Source organism: Mobula hypostoma, chromosome 24 (assembly GCF_963921235.1).
Source record: "Mobula hypostoma chromosome 24, sMobHyp1.1, whole genome shotgun sequence".
Classification (NCBI taxonomy): Eukaryota; Metazoa; Chordata; class Chondrichthyes; order Myliobatiformes; family Myliobatidae; genus Mobula; species Mobula hypostoma.
Genome location: NC_086120.1, coordinates 440,334 through 464,744, shown reverse-complemented (window position 1 = coordinate 464,744; position 24,411 = coordinate 440,334). Strand labels below are relative to the sequence as shown.

General features: G+C 45.6%; 1 protein-coding gene across 1 annotated transcript in view; it reads left to right on the top strand.

The window, feature by feature from the left end:
• Positions 1–24,411, top strand: part of tax1bp3 (Tax1 (human T-cell leukemia virus type I) binding protein 3) — a 52,028-nt gene that overhangs the window by 8,475 nt on the left and 19,142 nt on the right. Inside the window, exons 2-3 of the mRNA XM_063032661.1 lie at positions 335–454; positions 21,214–21,291. Coding sequence (XP_062888731.1) covers positions 335–454; positions 21,214–21,291 — 198 coding nt within the window. The remainder of the gene's footprint in view (positions 1–334; positions 455–21,213; positions 21,292–24,411) is intronic.

The following is a 24,411-nucleotide window of genomic DNA, read 5'->3' as shown; positions in this document are numbered from 1 at the left end:
ATTCCAGCTTACGAACCATTTCATAGGAACGCTCTACCTTCCAATTGCGGGGGAAACCTGTATTTACCTATCTATACCCTTGTGCTCTTTATTTAAAAACAATATTGTGAAGAAAGGAAGCTGATGGAATTGTTTAATTTTGCATGGTAGAAGACTGCTGGCAAGGATAGTATAAATGGACAGCTTGGCATGGAGGGAGAAACTCTGAGGATTCTGCTAAGTTGTTGAAAGAAGGATGAGCTCTTTTTAATGAATTGTGCTGTTGGAGATAGAGTTACTGTATCCATGTTTTGAGTTTATTTGCCACATATTTCCAGGTCTTTTTTTTTTCCAGCAACGTATTGAAATCTGTAAATTGCGCCATGGTGATAACCTAATCCTGGGATTCAGTATCGGAGGTGGAATTGATCAGGATCCTACACAAAACCCTTACTCAGAGGATAAAACAGACAAGGTACGAAAGTGTCATACCAGGAAAAAAATGGCTCTATCAAACGGTTTCTCTCTCGCTGTCTCGGTCTAGATATATATATCTTGACCTCATGCCACGATTCCCATACAGGCTAGTCCCATTTGCTGGTATTTTCCCATAACTTTCTAAACCGTTCTTATACCTGTACCTGCTCAATTAATTGTCTTTTAAAAGTTGTTATTGTACCTGCCTCAACCATTTTCTCTGGCAACTTATTTCACATGCATACTTCTCTATGCTTTTTGCCCATCGAGTTTGTATTAAACAAGGTGTATAAGATAATGAGAGGCATGGAATGAGTGGACAGCCAACATCTTTTTCCCAGGACAGCAATGGCTAAACAGATACTTTATTGATCCTAAAGGAAATTACAGTATCACAGTAGCATTAGAAATGCACAGATATAAATATTAGAAGTAGAAAGAATAAAAAATAAGTTACCACAAACGGTCTAACAAGAGGAGGGGGGTGTCCTTAAAGACACAGGAGCAGAATTGTGCCATTCAGCACATTGACTCTGCTCCGCCATTCCATCATGGTTGATCCCGGATTCCACTCAACCCCATACACCTGCCTTCTCACCATATCCTTTGATGCCCTGACCGATCAGGAAACTATGAACTTACGCCTTAAATATACCCATGGACTTGGCCTCCACTGCAGTTTGTGGCAGAGCGTTCCATGGATTCACTACTCTGGCTAAAAACAAAACTCCTTACCTCTGTTCTGAAAGGTCTCCCCCTCAATTTTGAGGCTGTTCCCTCTATTTCTAGATACCCCATACCAGAGGGAACATCCTCTCCACATCCACCCTATCTAGTCCTTTCAACATTCGGTAGGTTTCAATGAGATCCCTACACATTCTTCTAAATTCCAAGTACAGGCCCAGAGTTGCCAAACACTCCTCATATGTTAAACCCTTCATTTCCAGAATCATCCTTGTGAGCCTCCTCTGGACTCTCTCCAATGACAACACATCCTTTATGACAACATGGGGATATGGCGCCAAAAACTGTTGACAATAATCCAAGTGTGGCCTGACTACTGTCTTGTAAAGCCACAGCATTATCTCCTTGTTTTTATAGTCTGTTCTCTAAGCCCCTCTGCACCTCTGAAGTTTGAACCTTCTCTCCATGTAGATAATAGTCTGCAGTACTGTTCCTTTTACCAAAATGCATCATCCTACATTTCCCAACTCTGTATTCGATCTACCACTTTTTTGCCCATTCTTCCAAGCCCTGCTGCTATCACATTGCTCCCTCAGCACTACCTACCCCTCCACCTATCTTTGTATCATCCGCAACCTTTGCCACAAAGCCATCAATTCCATTATCCAAATCATTGACAAACAATGTGGCAAGTCATCCGAAAGCTTCTGAAGATGATAAGACTCCATGCAGTAGTTGAAGTCCGAGGTGTAAATGGTGAAGAGAAAGGCAGACAAGACAGTCCCCTGTGGAGCCCCAGTGCTGCTGATCACTCTGTCGGACACACAGTGTTGCAAGCACATGTACTGTGGTCTGCCAGTCAGGTAATCAAGAATCCATGATACCAGGAAAGCATCCACCTGCATCGCTGTCAGCTTCTCCCCCAGCAGAGCAGGGCGGTTGCTGTTGAACGCACTGGAGAAGTCAAAAAACATGACCCTCACAGTGCTCGCTGGCTTGTCCAGGTGGGCGTAGACACAGTTCAGCAGGAAGATGATGGCGTCCTCAACTCCTAGTCAGGGCATGTAGAAGGGGACTATGTTGAAAAATAAATGTGCTAGGTTTTTAAAAATTGACTCCTTCTACCTTAGGCTATGAACCTATCAATCACCCCTTGTACTATGTCACCAGCATCACTTTCCAGTGGTCCAATATCAACCACTACTTCTGTGGGACATGTCTATCCTGTTCCTTGTGAACTACTCCCAGAACCTTCAGCTACCACTGCTCTGATCCTTGTCAGTATCCTCCTCCAATCATTATGATACATGTGACTTGTGCTTCACCCTCTCAAACTGCAGTATGAATTCAATCATATGATCACTGCCTGCTAAGGGTTTCTTTATTTGAGCTCTCTAATAAGATCTGGGTTATTACACAACACCCAATCTAAGATGGCCTTTCCCCTTGTAAGCTCAAGCACAAGCTGCTCTAATAAAACCATCTCGTATGCATTTAACAAATTCCTTCTCTTACAATCTGACACCAACCTGACTTCCCAATCCCCTTGCATATTTAAGACCCCTTTACAATTGTGTCATTATCCTTATTACATGCCTTTTCCAACTCCCTTGGCAATCTCAGCCTACATCTTGGTTACTATTAGAGGCCTATATGTGATTTCCATAGTGGATTTTTTAAAATCCTTGCAGTTTCTTAACTCCACCCACAAACAACATTCTCTGACCCCGTGTCATCTCTTTCTAAATATGTAATTCCATCTCTTACCAACAGAGCCACACCACCACCTATCCTTTGATGTTAAGCTCCCACCTTTCCTTCAGCCACAACTCAGTGATGCCCATAGCGTCACACCAACCAATCTCTAATTGTGCCACGAGTTCATCCACCTTATTCCTTATGCTACGCACATTTAAATACAGCATGATCAGTCCTGCATTCTTCGCCCTTTTGAATTTTTCCTCCATGGTACAATTTAATTTTTTCTCTGCCTGCATTTGTACCCAATCATTGGCTTGTTCTTCCTTACATTTATGTTACACCCATCATCTACTTGTAAACCTGCTGGCTCATCCTCAGCTCTATCATACTGACTGCCATCTCCCTGCTATATTAGTTTAAACCACTCCCAACAGCTCTAGTAAACCTGCCTGCAAGAATATTGGTTTCCCTCTGATTCAAGTATAATCTGCACCTTTTGTACCGGTGAATCTTTGCCCCCTGCTCTAATTCTTCGGCCACTCTTTTATCTGCCACCTTATTCTATTCCTATCCTCACTGTCGCATGGCTCAGGTATCAATCCCAAGATTACTACCCTTGAGGTGCTGCTTCTCAGCTTCCTTCCTAAACCTCTGTATTCTTTTTTCATGACCTCCTCCCTTTTTCTATCTATATTGTTGATAAGAATATGTATCACGACTTCTGGCTGCTCTCTCTCCCTTTTTAGGATATGGTGGACAAGTTCAGAAACATTGCGGACCCTGGCACCCGGGAGGCAAGCTACCATCCCAGTTTCCTTTTCACATCTACAGAATCGCCTGTCTGCCCCCTGACTATAGAGTCCACTGTTACTGCTGCCATCCTCTTCAGTTCCTTACCCTTCTGAGCAACTCGGTGTCAGAGGAGTGGCCGCTGTTGCTTCCCCCAGTTAGGTCATTTCTCTTCTCCCCCCCCCCCCCCCAAATGTACTCAAATGGAGTACTTATTGTTGAGGGGTATGGCCCATGGGGTGCTCTCCACTATCCGATGTTCCCACTTCCCTCTCTTGACATTCATTCATTTATCTGTCTCCTGTAGCCATGGGGTGACTATCTGTAACTCTTACCACTGCTTCACTTTCCCTAACAAGCCAAAGGTTATCAAACTGCAGTTTTAGTTTTCTGATATGGTCTGTAAGGTCATCTCGATGTACCTGGTGCAGATGTGGTCATTAGGGTGGCTGATAGTCTCGTGGAAATCCCACATCTGACACCCAGAGCAGATGCTGAGAGTAAGAATGATCTCATATAGCGCTGTTTGGAGCAGCGCATTTGTCTTGGTCTATTACTAGAAGTGCTCCTCTGTTCAGCCAAGGTGGCATGCAGAGGGTGAGAAACATTGTCCAGAATTGCCAGGATGTTGTGTAGGGTCCTTTATTGTACCTCAGCCTCCAGTATGCGCAGTTTGACTCCTATAACAGACCCAGCCTTTCTAATCAGTTTATTAAGGCTGTTAGCTCCACTCGTGTTGATGTCACTGCCTCAGCACACCACCATATTGAAGATTGTACTGACGACAACAGGCTGGTAGAACATGTGAAGGAGAGGCCTGTGTTATCCAAAGGACCTCAGTCTGCTCAGGAAGTAGAGGTGACTGGCCCTTCTTGCACACAGCTTCAGTATGGGTGCTGCACTTAAGTCGGTCATCCAGATGTATCCCCAGATCCTCACCACCAGTAGTAACAGGGAGCAATGTAGGCTTAGCCTTCCTAAAGTCCATCACCGTCTCCTTTGTCTTACTAATGTTGATCTGCAGATGATTCAGCTTGTACCATTTGACAGTCCTCCACCAGGGCCCTGTATTCATCCTCCTGTCCTCCCTTTATACACCCAACTATTGCTGAGTTGTCAGAGAATTTCTGAAGATGACATGACTCAGTGTTGTATCTAAAGTCCAAGGTACACAGTGTAAACAGGAAAGGAGTTAGTGGAGCCTTAGTGCTGCTTATAGCCATGTCTGACACACAGCTCTGAAGCTGCACATACTGTGGTCTGCCAGTCACGTAGTCATTATCCAGGATATAATGATGATGATTATTATAAGAACACGCAGTCCCCTTTTATTGTCATTTAGTAATGCATGCATTAAGAAATGATGCAATGTTTTTCCAGAATGATATCACAAAAACACTTGACAAACCGACTTAAAAACTAATGTAGCCCCCCCGGCCACCCTCAGGGTTGCTCGGCTCGCTGTTGTCTAGGGAAACAGCCACAGCCCCAGCAAACTGGGTAATTCGTTTGTGTGAATGCTGTGTGAGGTACCCCACCCTGCCCAAATAACAGACAATACACCAGATGCAATTAAATGATACAGTTTATAGATATTACTGGAACTATATAATTAAAAGAGAATAAAATATAAAAGGAAAATAAAAGGCGCCACACTTATCAAAGTTCAATCTCTTCGTGCACAAAAACCACGAGTCCGTCTCCGTCTCCTCGCCAAACTTCCCGCTCGGGGTCCGACCCCGTTAGCGGACTCACAGCACCTCGTCCATCCTCTGTCTCGCTCTCCCGCCTTCTGTCCCAAAACCCTGCGCATACAGTATCTTCAAATACACCAAAACCATAACAGCTATCCCAATTGGTTAATAGTACTCTCTTATCACACTCTAAAGCAAAAACAAACTGCTAGCGCAAACTTTCTCAGCGTTTAACACAACAAAGCCGCATTCCCCAGATTAACATAACAAAGACGCCATTTTAATTAGCCTCCGCAGTAACATAAAAGTCGAAACCCCCTTACACTCTCCCCCCACCAAATAAAGTCATGTCCTCATGACTTCTAAATAACTCGCCAACCAGTCCTGCAGACACACAACACACACATACACAGATACACACAGTGACAGTGCTCCCCAAACAGTGGACCTCACTCCCGTCCCACGGGCGCTACATAGGCCAACCTATCTGGGAGCTTCTTAACCCTCCGAGACCTCCGTACCCCCTCACCTAAACCCAAAAGGCTCAGACACTACTAGGGATACCTCGGGCCTGCTTGCCAACTCCTCTCTCACTCAGGCCACCACTACAGCTCGGAGCCCCCAGTCCCGTGTTCGGGGCCCCGCCTCTCCTCCTTCCTGATCCTGCCGTAACTCAGACTGCCCACAGCTAACCCTCCCCACTACACCTGACTCAGTGGGAGAAGGGCCAAAGGTCTCTTCCTCAATCACGGGGAAGTTAGCGAAAGGCAGCTACTTTCCCAGGCCGTACCACCGCTGGGTCTCGTTTAACTTCGGTACTGGCTCAAGGCTCAGAAGAAACTTGACACACTGGGTGCCCAGAAAATGCCTCCATGACCTCCAGGGTCATTAACCAATCATCGTCTTCTGGATAACTGCTGCCACTAGTACCCAAAGTCTCCGGTGCCCTTGCGGTTGTCAAGGATAAATGCTTCAGACACCGGTTGTAAAACGACCTGTACAACAACCTGACCTGCGCCCCGGGGTCGAGGATAGCTTTAGCATCGCTTCCCTCTATCCATAACGACACCCTGGGGCGTTGTCCCTCTAAGCCTTCAGGAATAGGGTCTTCTCCTTTCGGAAGTACATTGGTACATTGCTGGGAACGTGCTTCCCCAGAGACCCCAAGCCGTTCCCCCACTGGGCCTCCACTAAGTTTCTCTATCCCTCTCTGATCAGCTGAACAACTAAAGGAGGGGCTGATCCCCTGAAATGATCCCCCTGGCACTGCAAGCAATTTAGCCGCCCTCCTAGCCAGAGAAGACACACTGAAAACTTCCCCCCCTTTCAAATAACTGACAGCTGTCACTACGGTGTAAGTGAACCTGACAGATGTAACACCGTCACCAGCCCGCCTACTTAAACTTTCAACCAATCCCTGTCGCTCTCCCTCAACCGAGCACTGCCACTCATCTAACAACTGAGAGATCCACTCCGCCCACGTCTCGCACGCCTCCGCCCCTCTTGGGGTGGACACTATCCCAAGCGCCAGACAGAGCCTGCCAGAGCTAGAACATTTATTCGCAGACCCTACCTCCAAATCAGACCACTCTTTCCTCTCTCTCCCAACCGCATGGACAGCCCTGAGTGCCACCTGCAACTTGTCAATGCCGGCCTGAACTCGAACAAAGACCGCACCCACAACGCATACAGCAATCACCAGCAAATAACCCACAGAGACACACATTACAGATTTAAACAGGGCACCCACACAGCATACCAGCAGACTCAATCTCGGACAAAGCTCCCACAATGTAGCCCCCCCCCCGGCCACCCTCAGGGTCGCTCGGCTCGCTGTCGTCTAGGGAAACAGCCTCGGCCCCGCCAAACTGGGTAATTAGTTTATGTGGATGCTGTGTGATGTACCCCACCCCATCCAAACAACAGACAATACACCAGATACAATTAAATGATCTACAGTTTATAGATATTACTGGAACTATATAATTAAGAGAATAAAATATAAAAGGAAAATAAAAGGCGCCACACTTATCAAAGTTCAATCTCTTCGTGCACAAAAACCGTTGGAGCTCAAGGACCCTTCTTCTTCACCCTGCGACCCCCTCGGACCACCTCGACCGGCCGCCTGGGACCAACAATGGTGGTCGACCAGACGCTCCACACGAGTCCGTCTCCGTCTCCTGGCCGAACATCCCGCTCGGGGTCCGACCCCGTTAGCGGACATCACAGCACCTGGTCCATCCTCTGTCTCGCTCTCCTGCCTTCTGCCCCAAAACACCGTGTATACAGTATCTTCAAATACACCAAAACCATAACAACTATCCCAATTGGTTGATAGCACTCTCTTATCACACACTAAAGCAAAAAAAACTGCTAGCACAAACTTTCTCAGCGTTTAACACAACAAAGCTGCATTCCCCAGATTAACATAACAAAGACGCCATTTTAATCAGCCTCCGCAGTAACATAAAAGTCGAAACCCCCTTACCCTAATAAAAACCACATAATTATAACGTAGTTATAACAGTGCAAAACAATACCGTAATTTGATAAGAACAGACCAAGGCACAATAAAAGTCTCAAAGTTTCTCGAAAGTCCCATCATCTCACGTAGACAGTAAACCTCCAGCATTGCCAACTTGCCGATGCAGCGTCCTGAAATCATCCGACCACAGTCCGACTCCAAGCCTCCGACCAGCCCTCCGACACCGAGTACCGAGCACCATCTCTGCCGAGTGCTTCGTCCCCAGCCCGGGCAACAGGTGATAGGCAAAGCCGAAGATTTGGGGCCTTCGTCTCTGGAGATTCTCCATCGCACAGTAGCAGCGGCAGCGAAGCAGGCATTTCAGAAGTTACTCCAGATATTCCTCTGCGCTTCTCAGGGCTGTCTCCGTCAAATCCGGATTGTGCACGGCCTCCTAGTTACCCATAATCGATACTCAGAACGGCCGTGCGCGCTGTGTCACGCTGCCATCTTCTCCTCCCTCCAATCTGCATTGAATGGAGCTTTCCCCCCAGCAATGAGGGCTGTACGGTATTGAAGGCACTTGGGAAATCAAAAACCATGATCCTCACAATGCTGCCGTGCTTATCAAATGGGTTCACCAGGTAGATGACAGCATCATCGACTCCAATGTGCTTCTGGTAGGAAAACTGCAGGGGATCTAGGGCTGATCTGACCAGTGGTCAGAGGTGAGCCAGGACCAGCCTCTAGAGTCAATAGACAATAGGTGCAGAAGTAGACCATTCGGCCCTCCGAGCCTGCACCGCCATTCTGAGATCATGGCTGATCATCTACTATCAATACCCGGTTCCTGCCTTGACCCCATAACCCTTGATTCCCCCATCCATAAGATACCTATCTAGCTCCTTCTTGAAAGCATCCAGAGAATTGGCCTTCACTGCCTTCTGAGGCAGCGCATTCCACACCTCCACAACTCTCTGGGAGAAGAAGTTCCTCCTCAACTCTGTCCTAAATGACCTACCCCTTATTCTTAAACCATGCCCTCTGGTACTGGACTGTCTCAGCATCTGGAACATACTTCCTGCCTCATGATGTGTGAGATAAGTGGACATAATTTTAACACAAGGGTTATAGTTTTAAGGTGATTGGAAAGTTTAGGGGAGATGTCAGAGGTACGTATTTTATACGGAGAGTGGTAGTGCCTGGAATGCACCGTGGGGGATCATGATAGAGACTGATACATCAAGGAGATTTAAGAGACTCTTAGGCTCGTGGATTAAAGAAAAATTAAGGGTTATGGACTACTAGGAGAGAACTGATAGATTGATTGTGTAGTAAGTAAAAGGTCGGTATAACATTTGGTTTGTACTGTTCTGCTTTCTAAATGGGTTGGACAAGTCTTTTCTCTGAATTTGGTGCCAAAGTTGATGCTGGCTAATCCAAGTGCTTTCAGTAGCACTTTCTTGTGCAAGTTCATCATCAAATTTCGAGTAAAACACATGGCTGTGGATCTGAAGCCAAATTGCTGAACAAACTAAAGCAGGTGGAATGAGTAAGAGAGCACAGATAAAAGCCCTTCAGTCCACTACGTCTGTGCTGAACTTTCTTTCCTCATTCACGCCTGCCTTAGGACTGTATCCTTCAGTGCTTTGCTTATTTAAGCATCTATATAAATATTTCTTTAATTCCTTTTCTTCCTTCATTTCAGTGAATACAAGACCAACCTATATGATCTCTCCATGTAACTAAAGTCCTCAAATCTAGGCAACATTCCAGTGAATCTCTGCGTTCTCCTGTGCAATCACATATTTCCTATAGTGTGCTGACCAAACCTGCACACAATACTCCCAAGTACGGTCTAACAAGTGTTTTGTAAAGTTGCACATATAGGCATCCGTTAGTTTCGTGAGACTATGGACCGTTAGTCTCGTGAGACCATTGGAAGGTTTCCAAGGCGCAGGCCTGGGCAAGGTTGCATGGAAGACCGGCATTTGCCCATGCTGCAAGTGTCCCCTCTCTGCGCCACTGATGTTGTCCAAGGGAAGGGCACTAGGGCCGATATAGCTTATACCGATACACCAGTGTCGTCGCAGAGCAAGGTGTGGTTAAGTGCCTTGCTCAAGGACACAACATGCTGCCTCAGCTGAGGCTCAAACTAGCGACCTTCAGATCACTAGACCAATGTCTTAACCACTTGGCCACGCGCCAGCACAAGTTGCACGTAACCTCCTGTCTATATTCTAAACTCCAGCCCATGAAGGCCAGCAGACCACATGCCTTTACAATCTTATTGACTTGTGTTGCCGTGTTAACAGAGCTCGGGACTAGAATGTTGGTGAGACTGCACTCGTGCTAGTGTGCACAGGTTTGTTCACCCTGTTATAGAAATAGCATTAATAAACTGGAAAGAGAGCAGTGATGATTTAAGAGGATTCTGTCAGGGCTTGAGTGTCTGAATTATAGGGAGAGGTTTGGCAGACTAGGATTTTATTCCCTTTAATAAAGGAAATTGAGAGTTGATGTACAAAATCATGAGGGGGGTGGACAGGGTGAATGTACACTGTGGTCAGAGTTCAATTACAGTCTGTAAGGAGTTTGTATGTCCTCCTTATAAATGTGGGTTTCGTCCAGGTGCACTGGTTTCCTCCCACTTTCCAAAGTCGTACCAATTTAATCTTGGTAATGTTAGAGATCTAGAAGATTATAAGGTTAATAGGAGGGAGTTTAAGAAGGAAATTAGGAGAGCCAGAAGGGGCCATGAGAAAGCCTTAGTGGGCAGGATTAAGGAAAACGCCAAGGCATTCTACTGTGACGAGTAAGAGGATAAGACATGAAAGAATAGGACCTATTAAGTGTGACAGTGGGAAAGTGTGTACGGAACCAGAGGAAATAGCAGACGTACTTAATTAGATTATGAGAACACTCAGTCCTCGTTTATTGTCATTTAGAAATGCATGCAAACATTAAGAAATAATACAATGTTCCTCCAGAGTGATAGCACAGAAAAACAGGACAAATCAAAGACTAACACTGACAGAACCACATAATTATAACATACAGTTACAGCAGTGCAAAACAATACCATAATTTGATAAAGAACAGACCATGGGCACGGTAAAAAACAAGTCTCAAAGTCCCGAGTTGATCGACTCCCGAGTCCCCGATAGCAGGCGGCAAAACTCCCTGCCATAAACCTCCAGGCACCGACAACTGCCGATGCATTGGAAGTACCTGACCACAGCCAACACTGAGTCCGTCTGTCCGAAAACTTCGAGTCTCCGACCAGCCCCTCCAATACAGCCTCCCGAGCGCCATTCTTTACCGAGCACCTTCGACCTCACCCGGCCGCTGAAGCAAGCAAAGCCGAGGATTCGGGGCCTTCTCCTCTGGAGATTCCAGACCACACAGTAACAGCAGCAGTGAAGCGGGCATTTCAGAAGTTTCTCCAGATATTCCTCTGTACTCTTACGTCTGTCTCTATCAAATCAGAATTGTGCACGGTCCCCTACTTGACAAATAACAGACATCACCACAGAAAACACAAGATAATCTGCAGATGCTGAGGTCAAAGCAACACTCACAACACGCTGGAGGAACTCAGCAGGTCGGGCAGCATCCGTGGAAAAGATCAGTCGAGGTTTCGGGCCGGAACCCTTCATCAGGACTCATCAGTCGATGTTTCGGACCGAACCCTTCGCCGGTCCTGACGAAGGGTTCTGGCCCGAAACGTCGACTGATCTTTTCCGCAGTTGCCCAACCTGCTGAGTTCCTCCAGCGTGTTGTGAGACATCATCACCGAAGTGGCCATGTGCGCTGCATCGCGCTGCCATCTTCTCCTCCTCCTAAACGAATACTTCAGTATTCACTGTGGAAAAGGATCTTGGTGATTGTAGTGATGACTTGCAGCAGACTGAAAAGCTTGAGCATGTAGGTATTAAGAAAGAGGATGTGCTGGAACTTTTGGAAAGCATCAAGTTGGATAAGTCGCTGGGACCGGAGAAGACTGTGGCTGTCCCCCTCAGCAACAAATATCTTGTTCTGGGTACGGTTGAGGGGGATGACCTGACAGGGGACGCCCACGGTGACCGGGTCTCTGGCACTGAGCCTGGCGCTGTTGTGCAGGAGAGAAGGAGGGTGAAGAGAAATGCGGTAGTCGTGGGGGATTCCATAGTCAGGGGAACAGACAGGAGATTCTGTGAGCCTGACAGAGATACCCGCATGGTGTGTTGCCTCCCAGGTGCCAGAGTACGGGATGTCTCGGATCGGGTCCTGAATATTCTGAAGGGAGAGGGCGAGCAGCCAGTTGTCTTGGTACATGTTGGTACCAATGACATAGATGGGACAAAGGAGGAGGTCCTGAAGAGAGATTTCCAGGAGTTAGGAAGGAAGCTGAGAAGCAGAACCTCCAGGGTAGTAATCTCGGGATTGCTACCTGTGCCACGTGCTAGCGAGGGCAAGAGTAGTCGGATCAGGCAGATGAATGCCTGGCTGAGAGACTGGTGTAGGGGGCAGGGCTTCAGATTCTTGGATAATTGGGATCTCTTCTGGGGGAAGTATGACCTGTTCAAAAAGGACAGGTTACACCTGAACCCGAAGGGGACCAATATCCTGGCGGGAAAGTTTAATAGAGCTGTTAGGGAGGGTTTAAACTAATTTAGCAGGGGGATGGGAACCGGAATGATAGAGCGGAGGAAGGGGAAAACAGAAATAAATCTAAGATAGTGAGCAGTAAAGATGTCAGGAAAGACAGGCAGGTGATGGGGCAAATGTGTAGCCATTGGGATGAGTTGCAGTGCAATAAAGTTGAAGTGAAATCAAAGCAAAAAGTATCAAATACTGGTCTTAAGGTGTTGTACTTAAATGCACGCAGCATAAGAAATAAGGTGGATGATCTTGTTGTACAGCTACAGATTGGCAGGTATGATATTGTGGCCATCACTGAGACCTGGCTAAAGGATGCATGTCTCTGGGAGCTGAACGTCCAAGGATACACGGTGTATCGGAAGGATAGGAAGGTAGGCAGAGGGGGAGGCGTGGCTTTATTGGTAAGAAATGATATTAAATCATTAGAAAGAGGTGATATGGGATCGGAAGGTGCAGAATCTTTATGGGTTGAGCTAAGGAATAGCAGGGGTAAAAGGACCCTGATGGCAGTTATGTACAGGCCTCCAAACAGCTGCAGGGATGTGGACTACAAATTACAACAGGAAATAGAAAAGGCTTGTCAGAAGGGCAGTGTTATGATAATTGTGGGGGATTTTAACATACGAGTAGATTGGAAAAATAAGGTTGGCACTGGATCTCAAGAGAGAGAATTTGTAGAATGTCTGCGAGATGGCTTTTTAGAACAGCTTGTTGTTGAGCCCACTAGGGGATCGGCTGTATTGGGTATTGTGTAATGAACTGGAGGTGATTGGAGAGATTCAGGTGAGGGAACCCTTAGGAGGTAGTGATCATAACATGATTGAGTTCACTGTGAAATTAGAAAAAGAGAAGCCGAAATCTGATGTGTCGGTGTTTCAGTGGAGTAAAGGAAACTACAGTGGCATGAGAGAGGAACTGGCCAAAGTTGACTGGAAAGAGACACTGGCGGGAAAGAAGGCAGAGCAGCAGTGGCTGGAGTTTATGCGAGAAATGAGGAATGTGCAAGACAGGTATATTCCAAAAAGAAAGAAATTTTCGAGTGGAAAAAGGATGCAACCGTGGTTGACAAGAGAAGTCAAAGCCAAAGTTAAAGCTAAGGAGAGGGCATACAAGGAAGCAAAAATTAGTGGGAAGACAGAGGATTAGGAAGTCTTTAAAACCTTACAAAAGGAAACCAAGAAGGTCATTAAGAGAGAAAAGATTAACTATGAAAGGAAACTAGCAAATAATATCAAAGAGGATACGAAAAGCTTTTTCAAGTATATAAAGAGTAAAAGACAGGTGAGAGTAGATATAGGACCGATAGAAAATGATACTGGAGAAATTGTAATGGGAGATGAGGAGATGACAGAGGAACTGAACAAGTATTTTGCATCAGTCTTCACTGAGGAAGACAGCAGGATACCGGACACTCAAGGGTGGCAGGGAAGAGAAGTGTGCGCAGTCACAATTACGACAGAGAAAGTACTCAGGAAGCTGAATAGGCTAAAGGTCGATAAATCTCCTGGACCAGATGGAATGCCCCCTCGTGTTCTGAAGGAAGTAGCTGTGGAGATTGCGGAGGCATGAGCGATGATCTTTCAAAAGTCGATAGATTCTGGCATGGTTCCGGAGGACTGTAAGATTGCAAATGTCACTCCGCTACTTAAGAAGGGGGCAAGGAAGCAAAAAGGAAATTATAGACCTGTTAGCTTGACGTCGGTGGTTGGGAAGTTGTTGGAGTTGATTGTCAAGGATGAGGTTACAAAGTACCTGGAGGCATATGACAAGATAGGCAGAACTCAGCATGGATTCCTTAAAGGAAAATCCTGCCTGACAAATCTATTACAATTTTTTGAGGAAATTACCAGTAGGCTAGACAAGGGAGATGCAGTGGATGTTGTATATTTGGATTTTCAGAAGGCCTTTGACAAGGTGCCACACATGAGGCTGCTTAACATGATAAGAGCCCATGGAATTACAGGAAAGTTACATACGTGGATAGAGCGTTGGCTGATTGGCAGGAAACAGAGAGTGGGAATAAAGGGATCCTATTCTGGTTGGCTGCCAGTTACCAGTGGTTCCACAGGGATCAGTGTTGGGGCCGCTTCTTTTTACATTGTACATCAACAATTTGGATTATGGAATAGATGGCTTTGTGGCTAAGTTTGCTGACGATACGAAGATAGGTGGAGGGGCCGGTAGTGCTGAGGAAACAGAGTCTGCAGAGAGACTTGGATAGATTGGAAGAATGGGCAGAGAAGTGGCAAATGAAGTACAATGTTGGAAAGTGTATGGTTATGCACTTTGGCAGAAAAAATAAACGGGCAGACTATTATTTAAATGGGGAAAGAATTCAAAGTTCTGAGATGCAACGGGACTTGGGAGTCCTCGTACAGGATTCCCTTAAAGTCATCCTCCAGGTTGAGTCGGTAGTGAAGAAGGCGAATGCAATGTTGGCATTCATTTCTAGAGGAATAGAGTATAGAAACATAGAAACATAGAAAATAGGTGCAGGAGTAGGCCATTCGGCCCTTCGAGCCTGCACCGCTATTTATTATGATCATGGCTGATCATCCAACTCAGAACCCTGCACCAGCCTTCCCTCCATACCCCCGATCCCCGTAGCCACAAGGGCCGTATCTAACTCCCTCTTAAATATAGCCAATGAACTGGCCTCAACTGTTTCCTGTGGCAGAGAATTCCACAGATTCACCACTCTCTGTGTGAAGAAGTTTTTCCTAATCTCAGTCCTAAAAGGCTTCCCCTTTATCATCAAACCATGACCCCTTGTTCTGGACTTCCCCAACATCGGGAACAATCTTCCTGCATCTAGCCTGTCCAATCCCTTTAGGATTTTATACGTTTCAATCAGATCCCCCCTCAATCTTCTAAATTCCAACGAGTACAAGCCTAGTTCATTCAGTCTTTCTTCATATGAAAGTCCTGCCATCCCAGGAATCAATCTGGTGAACCTCCTTTGTACTCCCTCTATGGCAAGGATGTCTTTCCTCAGATTAGGGGACCAAAACTGCACACAATACTCCAGGTGTGGTCTCACCAAGGCCTTGTACAACTGCAGTAGTACCTCCCTGCTCCTGTACTCGAATCCTCTTGCTATAAATGCCAGCATACCATTTGCCTTTTTCACCGCCTGCTGTACCTGCATACCCACTTTCAATGACTGGTGTTAAATGACACCCAGGTCTCGTTGCACTTCCCCTTTTCCTAATCGGCCGCCGTTCAGATAATAATCTGTTTTCCTATTTTTGCCACCAAAGTGGATAACTTCACATTTATCCACATTAAATTGCATCTGCCATGAATTTGCCCACTCACCCAACCTATCCAAGTCACCCTACATCCTCTTAGCATCCTCCTCACAGCTAACACTGCCGCCCAGCTTCGTGTCATCCGCAAGCTTGGAGATGCTGCATTTAATTCCCTCATCCAAGTCATTAATATATATTGTAAACAACTGGGGTCCCAGCACTGAGCCTTGCGGTACCCCACTAGTCACTGCCTGCCATTCTGAAAAGGTCCCGTTTATTCCCACTCTTTGCTTCCTGTCTGCTAACCAATTCTCTATCCACATCAATACCTTACCCCCAATATCGTGTGCTTTAAGTTTGCACACTAATCTCCTGTGTGGGACCTTGTCAAAAGCCTTTTGAAAATCCAAATATACCACATCCACTGGTTCTCCCCTATCCACTCTACTAGTTACATCCTCAAAAAATTCTATGAGATTCGTCAGACATGATTTTCCTTTCACAAAACATGCTGACTTTGTCCGATGATTTCACCGCTTTCCAACTGTGCTGTTATCACATCTTTGATAACTGACACCAGCAGTTTCCCCACCACCGAAGTTAGGCTAACCGGTCTATAATTCCCCGGTTTCTCTCTCCCTCCTTTTTTAAAAAGTGGGGTTACATTAGCCACCCTCCAATCCTCAGGAACTAGTCCAGAATCTAACGAGTTTTGAAAAATTATCACTAATGCATCCACTATTTCTTGGGCTACTTCCTTAAGCACTCTGGGATGCAGACCATCTGGCCCTGGGGATTTATCTGCCTTTAATCCCTTCAATTTACCTAACACCACTTCCCTACTAACATGTATTTCGCTCAGTTCCTCCATCTCACTGGACCCTCTGTCCCCTACTATTTCTGGAAGATTATTTATGTCCTCCTTAGTGAAGACAGAACCAAAGTAATTATTCAGTTGGTCTGCCATGCCCTTGCTCCCCATAATCAATTCACCTGTTTCTGTCTGCAGGGGATCTACATTTGTCTTTACCAGTCTTTTCCTTTTTACATATCTATAAAAGCTTTTACAGTCAGTTTTTATGTTCCCTGCCAGTTTTCTCTCATAATCTTTTTTCCCCTTCCTAATTAAGCCCTTTGTCCTCCTCTGCTATACTCTGAATTTCTCCCAGTCCTCAGGTGAGCCACTTTTTCTGGCTACTTTGTATGCTTCTTCTTTGGAATTGATACTATCCCTAATTTCTCTTGTCAGCCATGGGTGCACTACCTTCCTTGATTTATTCTTTTGCCAAACTGGGATGAACAATTGTTGTAGTTCATCCATGCAATCTTTAAATGCTTGCCATTGCATATCCACCGTCAATCCTTTAAGTGTCATTTGCCAGTCTATCTTAGCTAATTCACGTCTCATACCTTCAAAGTTACCCCTCTTTAAGTTCAGAACCTTTGTTTCTGAATTAACTATGTCACTCTCCATCTTAATGAAGAATTCCACCATATTATGGTCACTCTTACCCAAGGGGCCTCTCACGACAAGATTGCTAATTAACCCTTCCTCATTGCTCAAAACCCAGTCCAGAATAGCCTGCTCTCTAGTTGGTTCCTCGACATGTTGGTTCAAAAAACCATCCCACATACATTCCAAGAAAACCTCTTCCTCAGCACCTTTACTAATTTGGTTCACCCAATCTACATGTAGATTGAAGTCACCCATTATAACTGCTGTTCCTTTATTGCACACATTTCTAATTTCCTGTTTAATACCATCTCCGACCTCACTACTACTGTTAGGTGGCCTGTACACAACTCCCACCAGCGTCTTCTGCCCCTTAGTGTCATGCAGCTCTACCCATATCGATTCCACATCTTCCAGGAGCAAGGATGTGATGTTGAGGCTCTATAAGGCGCTGGTGAGAGCTCACTTGGAGTACTGTGGACAGTTTTGGTCTCCTTATTTAAGAAAGGATGTGCTGACGTTGGAGAGGGTACAGAGAAGATTCACTAGAATGATTCCGGGAATGAGAGGGTTAACATATGAGGAACGTTTGTCCGCTCTTGGACTGTATTCCTTGGAGTTTAGAAGAATGAGGGGAGACCTCATAGAAACATTTCGAATGTTAAAAGGCATGGACAGAGTGGATGTGGCAAAGTTGTTTCCCATGATGGGGGAGTCTAGTACGAGAGGGCATGACTTCAGGATTGAAGGGCGCCCTTTCAGAACAGAAATGCGAAAAAATTTTTTTAGTCAGAGGGTGGTGAATCTATGGAATTTGTTGCCACGGGCAGCAGTGGAGGCCAAGTCATTGGGTAAATTTAAGGCAGAGATTGACAGGTATCTGAGTAGCCAGGGCATCAAAGGTTATGGTGAGAAGGCGGGGCAGTGGGACTAAATAGGATAAAATGAATCAGCTCATGATAAAATGGCGGAGCAGACTCGATGGGCCGAATGGCCTACTTCTGCTCCTTTGTCTTATGGACTGGGGGAGGGGAGGCGAGGGAGGAGATTGCTGAGCCTCTGGCGATCATCTTTGCATCATCAAGGGGACGGGAGAGGTTCCGGAGGATTGGAGGGTTGCGGATGTTGTTCCTTTATTCAAGAAAGGGAGTAGAGATAGCCCAGGAAATTATAGATCAGTGAGTCTTACCTCAGTGATTGATAAGCTGATGGAGAAGATCCTGACAGGCAGGATTTATGAACATTTGGAGAGGCATAATATGATTAGGAATAGTCAGCATGGCTTTGTCAAAGGCAGGTCGTGCCTTACAAGCCGGATTGAATTTTTTGAGGATGTGACTAAACACATTGATGAAGGAAGAGTAGTAGATGGATTTCAGCAAGGCATTATATAAGATACCTCATGCAAGGCTTATTGAAAAGGAAGGAGACATGGGATCCAAGGGCACATTGCTTTGTGGATCCAGAACTGGCTTGCCCACAGAAGGGAAAGAGTGATTGTAGATGGGTCATATTCTGCATGGAGGTCGGTCACCAGTGGAGTGCCTCAGGGATCTGTTCTGGGACTCCTACTCTTAGTGATTTTTATAAATGACCTGGATGAGGAAGTGGAGGGATGGGTTAGTAAGTTTGCTGATGATACAAAGGTTGAAGGTGTTGTGGATATTGTGGGGGGCTGTCAGAGGTTATAGTGGACATTGATAGGATGCAAAACTGGGCTGAGAAGTGGCAGATGGAATTCAACCCAGATAAGTGTGAAGTGGTTCATTTTGGTAGGTCAAATATGATTGCAGAGTATAGTATTAATGGTGAGACTCTTGGCAGTTTGGAGGATCAGAGGGATCTTGGGATCTGAGTCCAGAGGACGCTCAAAGCAGCTGCGCAGGTTGACTCTGTGGTTAAGAAAGTGTATGGTGTATTGGCTTCATTAATCGTGGAATTGAATTTAGGAGCCGAGCGGTAATGTTGCAGCCATATAGGACCCTGGTCAGACCCCACTTGGAGTACTGTGCTCAGTTCTGGTCACCTCACTACAGGAGGGATGTGGAAGCCATAGAAAGGGTGCAGAGGAGATTTACAAGGATGTGGCCTGGATTGCGGAGAATGCCTTATGAGAATAGGTTGAGTGAACTCAGCCTTTACTCCTTGGAGCGACGGAGGATGAGAGGTGACCTGATAGAGGTGTATTAAGATGATGAGAGGCATTGATCGTGTGGATAGTCAGAGGCTTTTTCCCAGGGCTGAAATGGTTGCCACAAGAGGACACAGGTTTAAGGTGCTGGGGAGTAGGTACAGAGGAGATATCAGGGGTAAGTTTTTTATTCAGAGAGTGGTGAGTACGTGGAATGGGCTGCCAATGGTGGTGGAGGTGGATACGATAGGGTCTTTTAAGAGACTTTTGGATAGATACATGGAGCTTAGAAAAATAGAAGGCTATAGGTAAAGAACAGGAATTCTGCAGATGCTGGAAATTCAAGCAACACACATCAAAGTTGCTGGTGAACACAGCAGGCCAGGCAGCATCTCTAGGAAGAGGTACAGTCGACGTTTCAGGCCGAGCCCCTTCGTCAGGACTAGCTGAAGGAAGAGTTAGTAAGAGATTTGAAAGTGGGAGGGGGAGGGGGAGATCCAAAATGATAGGAGAAGACAGAAGGGGGAGGGATGGAGCCAAGAGTTGGACAGGTGATTGGCAAAGGGGATACGAGAGGATCATGGGACAGGAGGTCCGGGAAGAAAGATGGGGGGGTGACCCAGAGGATGGGCAAGGGGTATAGTCAGAGGGACAGAGGGAGAAAAAGGAGAGTGAGAGAAAGAATGTGTGTATAAAAATAAATAACAGATGGGGTACGAGGGGGAGGTGGGGCGTTAGCGGAAGTTAGAGAAGTCGATGTTCATGCCATTAGGTGGGGTGATGACTTCTACCACTAGCCCTGTCATTGACAGATGTTGCTGAAAATTTATAAGGCTTTGGAGAGTGTGTGGAAGGGATTAACTACAGCAGTTGTGAGTATGAGGAGCTTACACTTAGAGGTACTTCTTGGGACAGAAATTTCCTAAGAGATCTGAGGATGTGCTTTAAAATCCTGAAGCCCATGGACAGAGTAGAACGAACGAAAAATTCCCATTAACAAAGGGATCAAGAACTAAGCAGTCCAGAAAGAATATTTTTGATAAAACCAAGGTTATTGGCTATTGTTATCTTTACAGTGTCTTCTACCAAGACACTGGTCCAGTAGTAATAAACACAGGAGATTCTGCAGATGCAGGAAATCCAGAGCAACAGGTACAAAATGTTGGAGGAACTCAGCAGGTCAGGCAGCATCTATGAAGATGAATAAACAGTCAAAGTTTTGGGGCGAGAACCTTCTTCAGGACTGGAAGGAAGGGGAAGACACTAAAATAAAAAAGTGTGGGGAGGAAAAGGAGGACTAGCTGGAAAGTGATTCAGTAGGTAAAGCCAGATAGGGAGGAAAGTTAAAGGGCTAGAGAAGAAGGATTCTGATGGAAGAGGACAGTGGAGTATGGGAGAAGGAGAAGAAGGAGGGGCACAAGGAGGCAGAGATAGGTAAGTGAGGATAAGAGGCCAGAATAGGGAATAGAAAAAGAGGGAAGGGAGAGGAAACAATATTATTACCAGAAGGAAAAATCGATATTCGTGCCATCAGGTTGGAGACTACCTAGATGGATTATGAGGTGTTGCTCCACCCTGATAGTGACCTCATCATGGCACAAGAGGAGGCCATGGACTGAAACGTCGGAATAGGGATTGGAATTAAAATGGTTGGCCACTGGGGAATTCTGCTTTTGGTGGAAGGAGTAGAGGTACTCCATATTATATTTAGTATCACTGCTATTTCTGTTCCCAGTCATTAATTCTTCACTCCACTCAAGGATTAATGTTTTACTTTATCTACATACCTTTTGTGTCCATAAAATATGTTGAATTTTGTGTTTATATCATTTGCTTGCTTAATTTTGTGCTCTGTCTTCCTTCTGGGTCACCATAATTGGTTATTGGGTCTGAATTAACTTACAGCCTACATTTCATTGCCATAACCAATTGTTCTGCTTTCGCAGGGTATATATGTTACTAGAATCTCAGAAGGTGGACCAGCTGAAGTTGCAGGACTACAGATCGGGGACAAGATAATGCAGGTGGGGGTTCTGATGGTCTTGTAAAAACAATATAATCACAATCATTTGAAGCATTAAGTTTTTGGAGAAGCAGGAGCAGCAACACGAGGGTTAGACCATGGAATGGCAGAGGAGGTGGCAGAAATGAGATGAAGGTGGAAGTCAAGGGCAAGGTTATCAATGAGACTAAAGTAAGAGGGCAACCGGGGGAAGAACAGGGCCTATCAAAGATACACAAACACCAGAAAATCTGCAGATGCTGGATATCCAAAGCAACTTACACAAAATGCTGGAGGAACTTGGTAAGCCAGGCAGCAGCTATGGAAAAGAGTAAGCAGTCGACATTTCAGGCTGAGACCCTTCTTCAGAACTGGAAAGAAAGAGAAGTCAGTGTAAGAAGGTGGGGGGAGGGGAGGAAGAAGTACAAGGTGATAGGTGAAACTGGGGGAAGAGGGTGAAGTAAAGAGCTGGAAAGTTGATTGGTGAAGGGGTAAACGGCTGGAGAAGGGGGGAATCTGATAGGAGAGGACTGAAGACTGTGGAAGAAAGGAAAGGGGGAGGAACATCAGGAGGAGGTGACATGAGAGAGGGAAATAGAAAGGGAAGTGCTATGACTGGAAGCTGGAGAAATCAATGTCATGCCATGAGGTTGGAGGCTACCCAGACAGAATATAAGGTGTTGTTCCTCCAACTTGAGTGTGGCCGTGGACTAGATCAGGGTAGCACTTTAGCTTAGCGTACTGCTTTACAGTACCAGCAATTCCTGTCGCTGTCTGTAAGGAATTTGTATGTTCTCTGCATGACCACATGGGTTTCCTCTAGGTGCTCTGGTTTCTCCCATAGTCCAAAGATGTTCATTGAAACCTTTCAAATGTTGAAAGACCTAGACCTAGACCTAGACCTAGACCTAGATGTGGAAAGGATGTTCCCATGGAGGGAGAGCCTAGGACAAGAGGGCACAGCCTCAGGATAGAGAGACGCCCTTTCAAAATAGAGATGCGGAGTAATTTCTTTAGCCAAAGGGTGGTGAATTTGTTGCCACATGTAGCGGTGGAGGCCAGGTCATTGGGTGTATTTAAGGCAGAGGTTGATAGGTTCTTGACTGGACACGGCATTAAAGGTTACCGGGAGAAGGCCGGGAACTGGGGTTGAGGAGGAGAAAGAAAAAAGAATCAGCCATGATTGAATGGTAGAGCAGACTCGGTGGGCCGAATGGCCAAATTCTGTTCCTGTGTCTTATGGTCTTATGTTCCAGTTGGTAGGTTAATTGTATTCATTGGCCTGTGATTAAACTTGGGTTAAATCAGGGTCTGCTGGGTGGCATGGCTGGAAGGGCCTACTGCACACTGCATCTCAATCAATAAATAAGTAATATCTGTGCATGGAACTGGAGGATGTGGGTGAAGTCTTTCATAATTACAGGGAAGTGCATTGTTGGAGAATTAGGAGAGGGGGATGCTGGAATTAAAGAACAAATCACTGTTGGAAACAGGAGTCAGAGGTCTAGGCAGGCCAGATGTGGTGATTCCCATAGCAGTCCAGGGTACAAGGCAGGGGATTTCTGAGGCCCTGACTCCTAAATCGAAGTAGGGCACAGTACGAAGGCAATATGCAGGAAATAAAGAGTTAATTGTAACACTTTTTTTCTCATGTGGAGGGTGTTTAAAGATCAATTGCACAGAGTACAGGAAAGTTATGTTCCTGTTGGTAGGAAGGACAAGGTTGGAAAGGTGGGAGAACCTTAGATATCCAGTAAAGTGATGAATTTTGCCAAGAAGGAAAAGAATGTGAAGCTTCGGTTAGGATCAAACAGAGCACATGACGATTATAAAGAAGCCAGAAAAGAACTAAAGGGAATTAGGAAAGCCAGGAGGGACCATAAAAAGTGTTTGGCAAGTAAGATTAAGGTGAATCCCAAGGCATTCTATACATGCATCAAGAGCAAAACGATATCTAGGAGAGTGTAGGACCATTCAAGAATAAAGAGGGGAGCATTAGCTTGGATGTGGAGAATGTAGGTAAGTACTTTTCTTCAGTTTTATCAAGGAAAAGGACATGGAGGACCAGGAGATTAGTGCTGAGCGCTTGTTAGGTTGTTTAGAGGTTGAGGAGGAGGAAGTATTGAGCCTCCTAATGAGTATTAAGGTGGATAAGTCCCTAGGGCCTGGGAACTATAGACCGATGAATTTCATGTCAGTTGTAGGGAAATTACTGGAGCAGATTCTTGGGTATAGGACAAATGAGCATTTGGAAACTCATGGACTAAATAGGGAGAGCCAGCATGGCTTTGTGCATGGCAGGTTGTGCCTTACCAATTTGATTGAATTTTTTGACAAGGTGACGAGAGAGATTGATAAAGGTAGAACAGTGGATGTTGTCCACGTGGATTTTAGTAAGGTGCTTGACAAAGTTAATCCAGAAGATTAGGATGCATGGTGTCCACAGCAAAATGATTGTTTGGATTCAGACGAAGGGTCCTGACGAAGGGTCTCGGCCTGAAACGTCTTCCTACAGATGCTGCTTGGCCTGCTGCGTTCACCAGCAACTTTGATGTGTGTTGTTTGGATTCGGAACTGGCTTGCATATAGAATACAGAGAGTAGTGGTCCAAGGGACATTCAAGCTGGAGGTCTGTAACTCGTGGTGTTCTACCAGGATGTAGACTGGGCGTCTGCTTTTTGTGATGTATATAAATGACCTGGATGAAAATGTAGATGGGTAGGTTAGTAGATTTTCGGATGAAACCAAGATAAAGTGGATTGAGGATAGTGTAGAAGACGGGCAAAGAACACAGTGCAATATAGATCAGTTGCAGACATGGACAGAGAAGCGGCAGATGGAATTTAATCCACGTAAATGTGAGGTGTTGCACCTCGGTAAGGCAAATGGAAGGAGACAGTACACTGGTAAGGGCAAAGTCCTTAGGTGTTGCTGAGCAAAGAGATCTTGGGGTCCAAGTTTATAGATCCATGGAAGTGGCTACACAGATCAATAGGGTGGTTAAGAAGGCTTATGGAATGCTTGCTTTTATTTGTCAAGGAATTTAGTTCAAATGTCAAGAGGTTATACTGCAGCTTTATAAAACTCTGGTTAGGTCACATCTGCAGTATTGCATATAGTTCTAGTTGACCTACTATAGGAA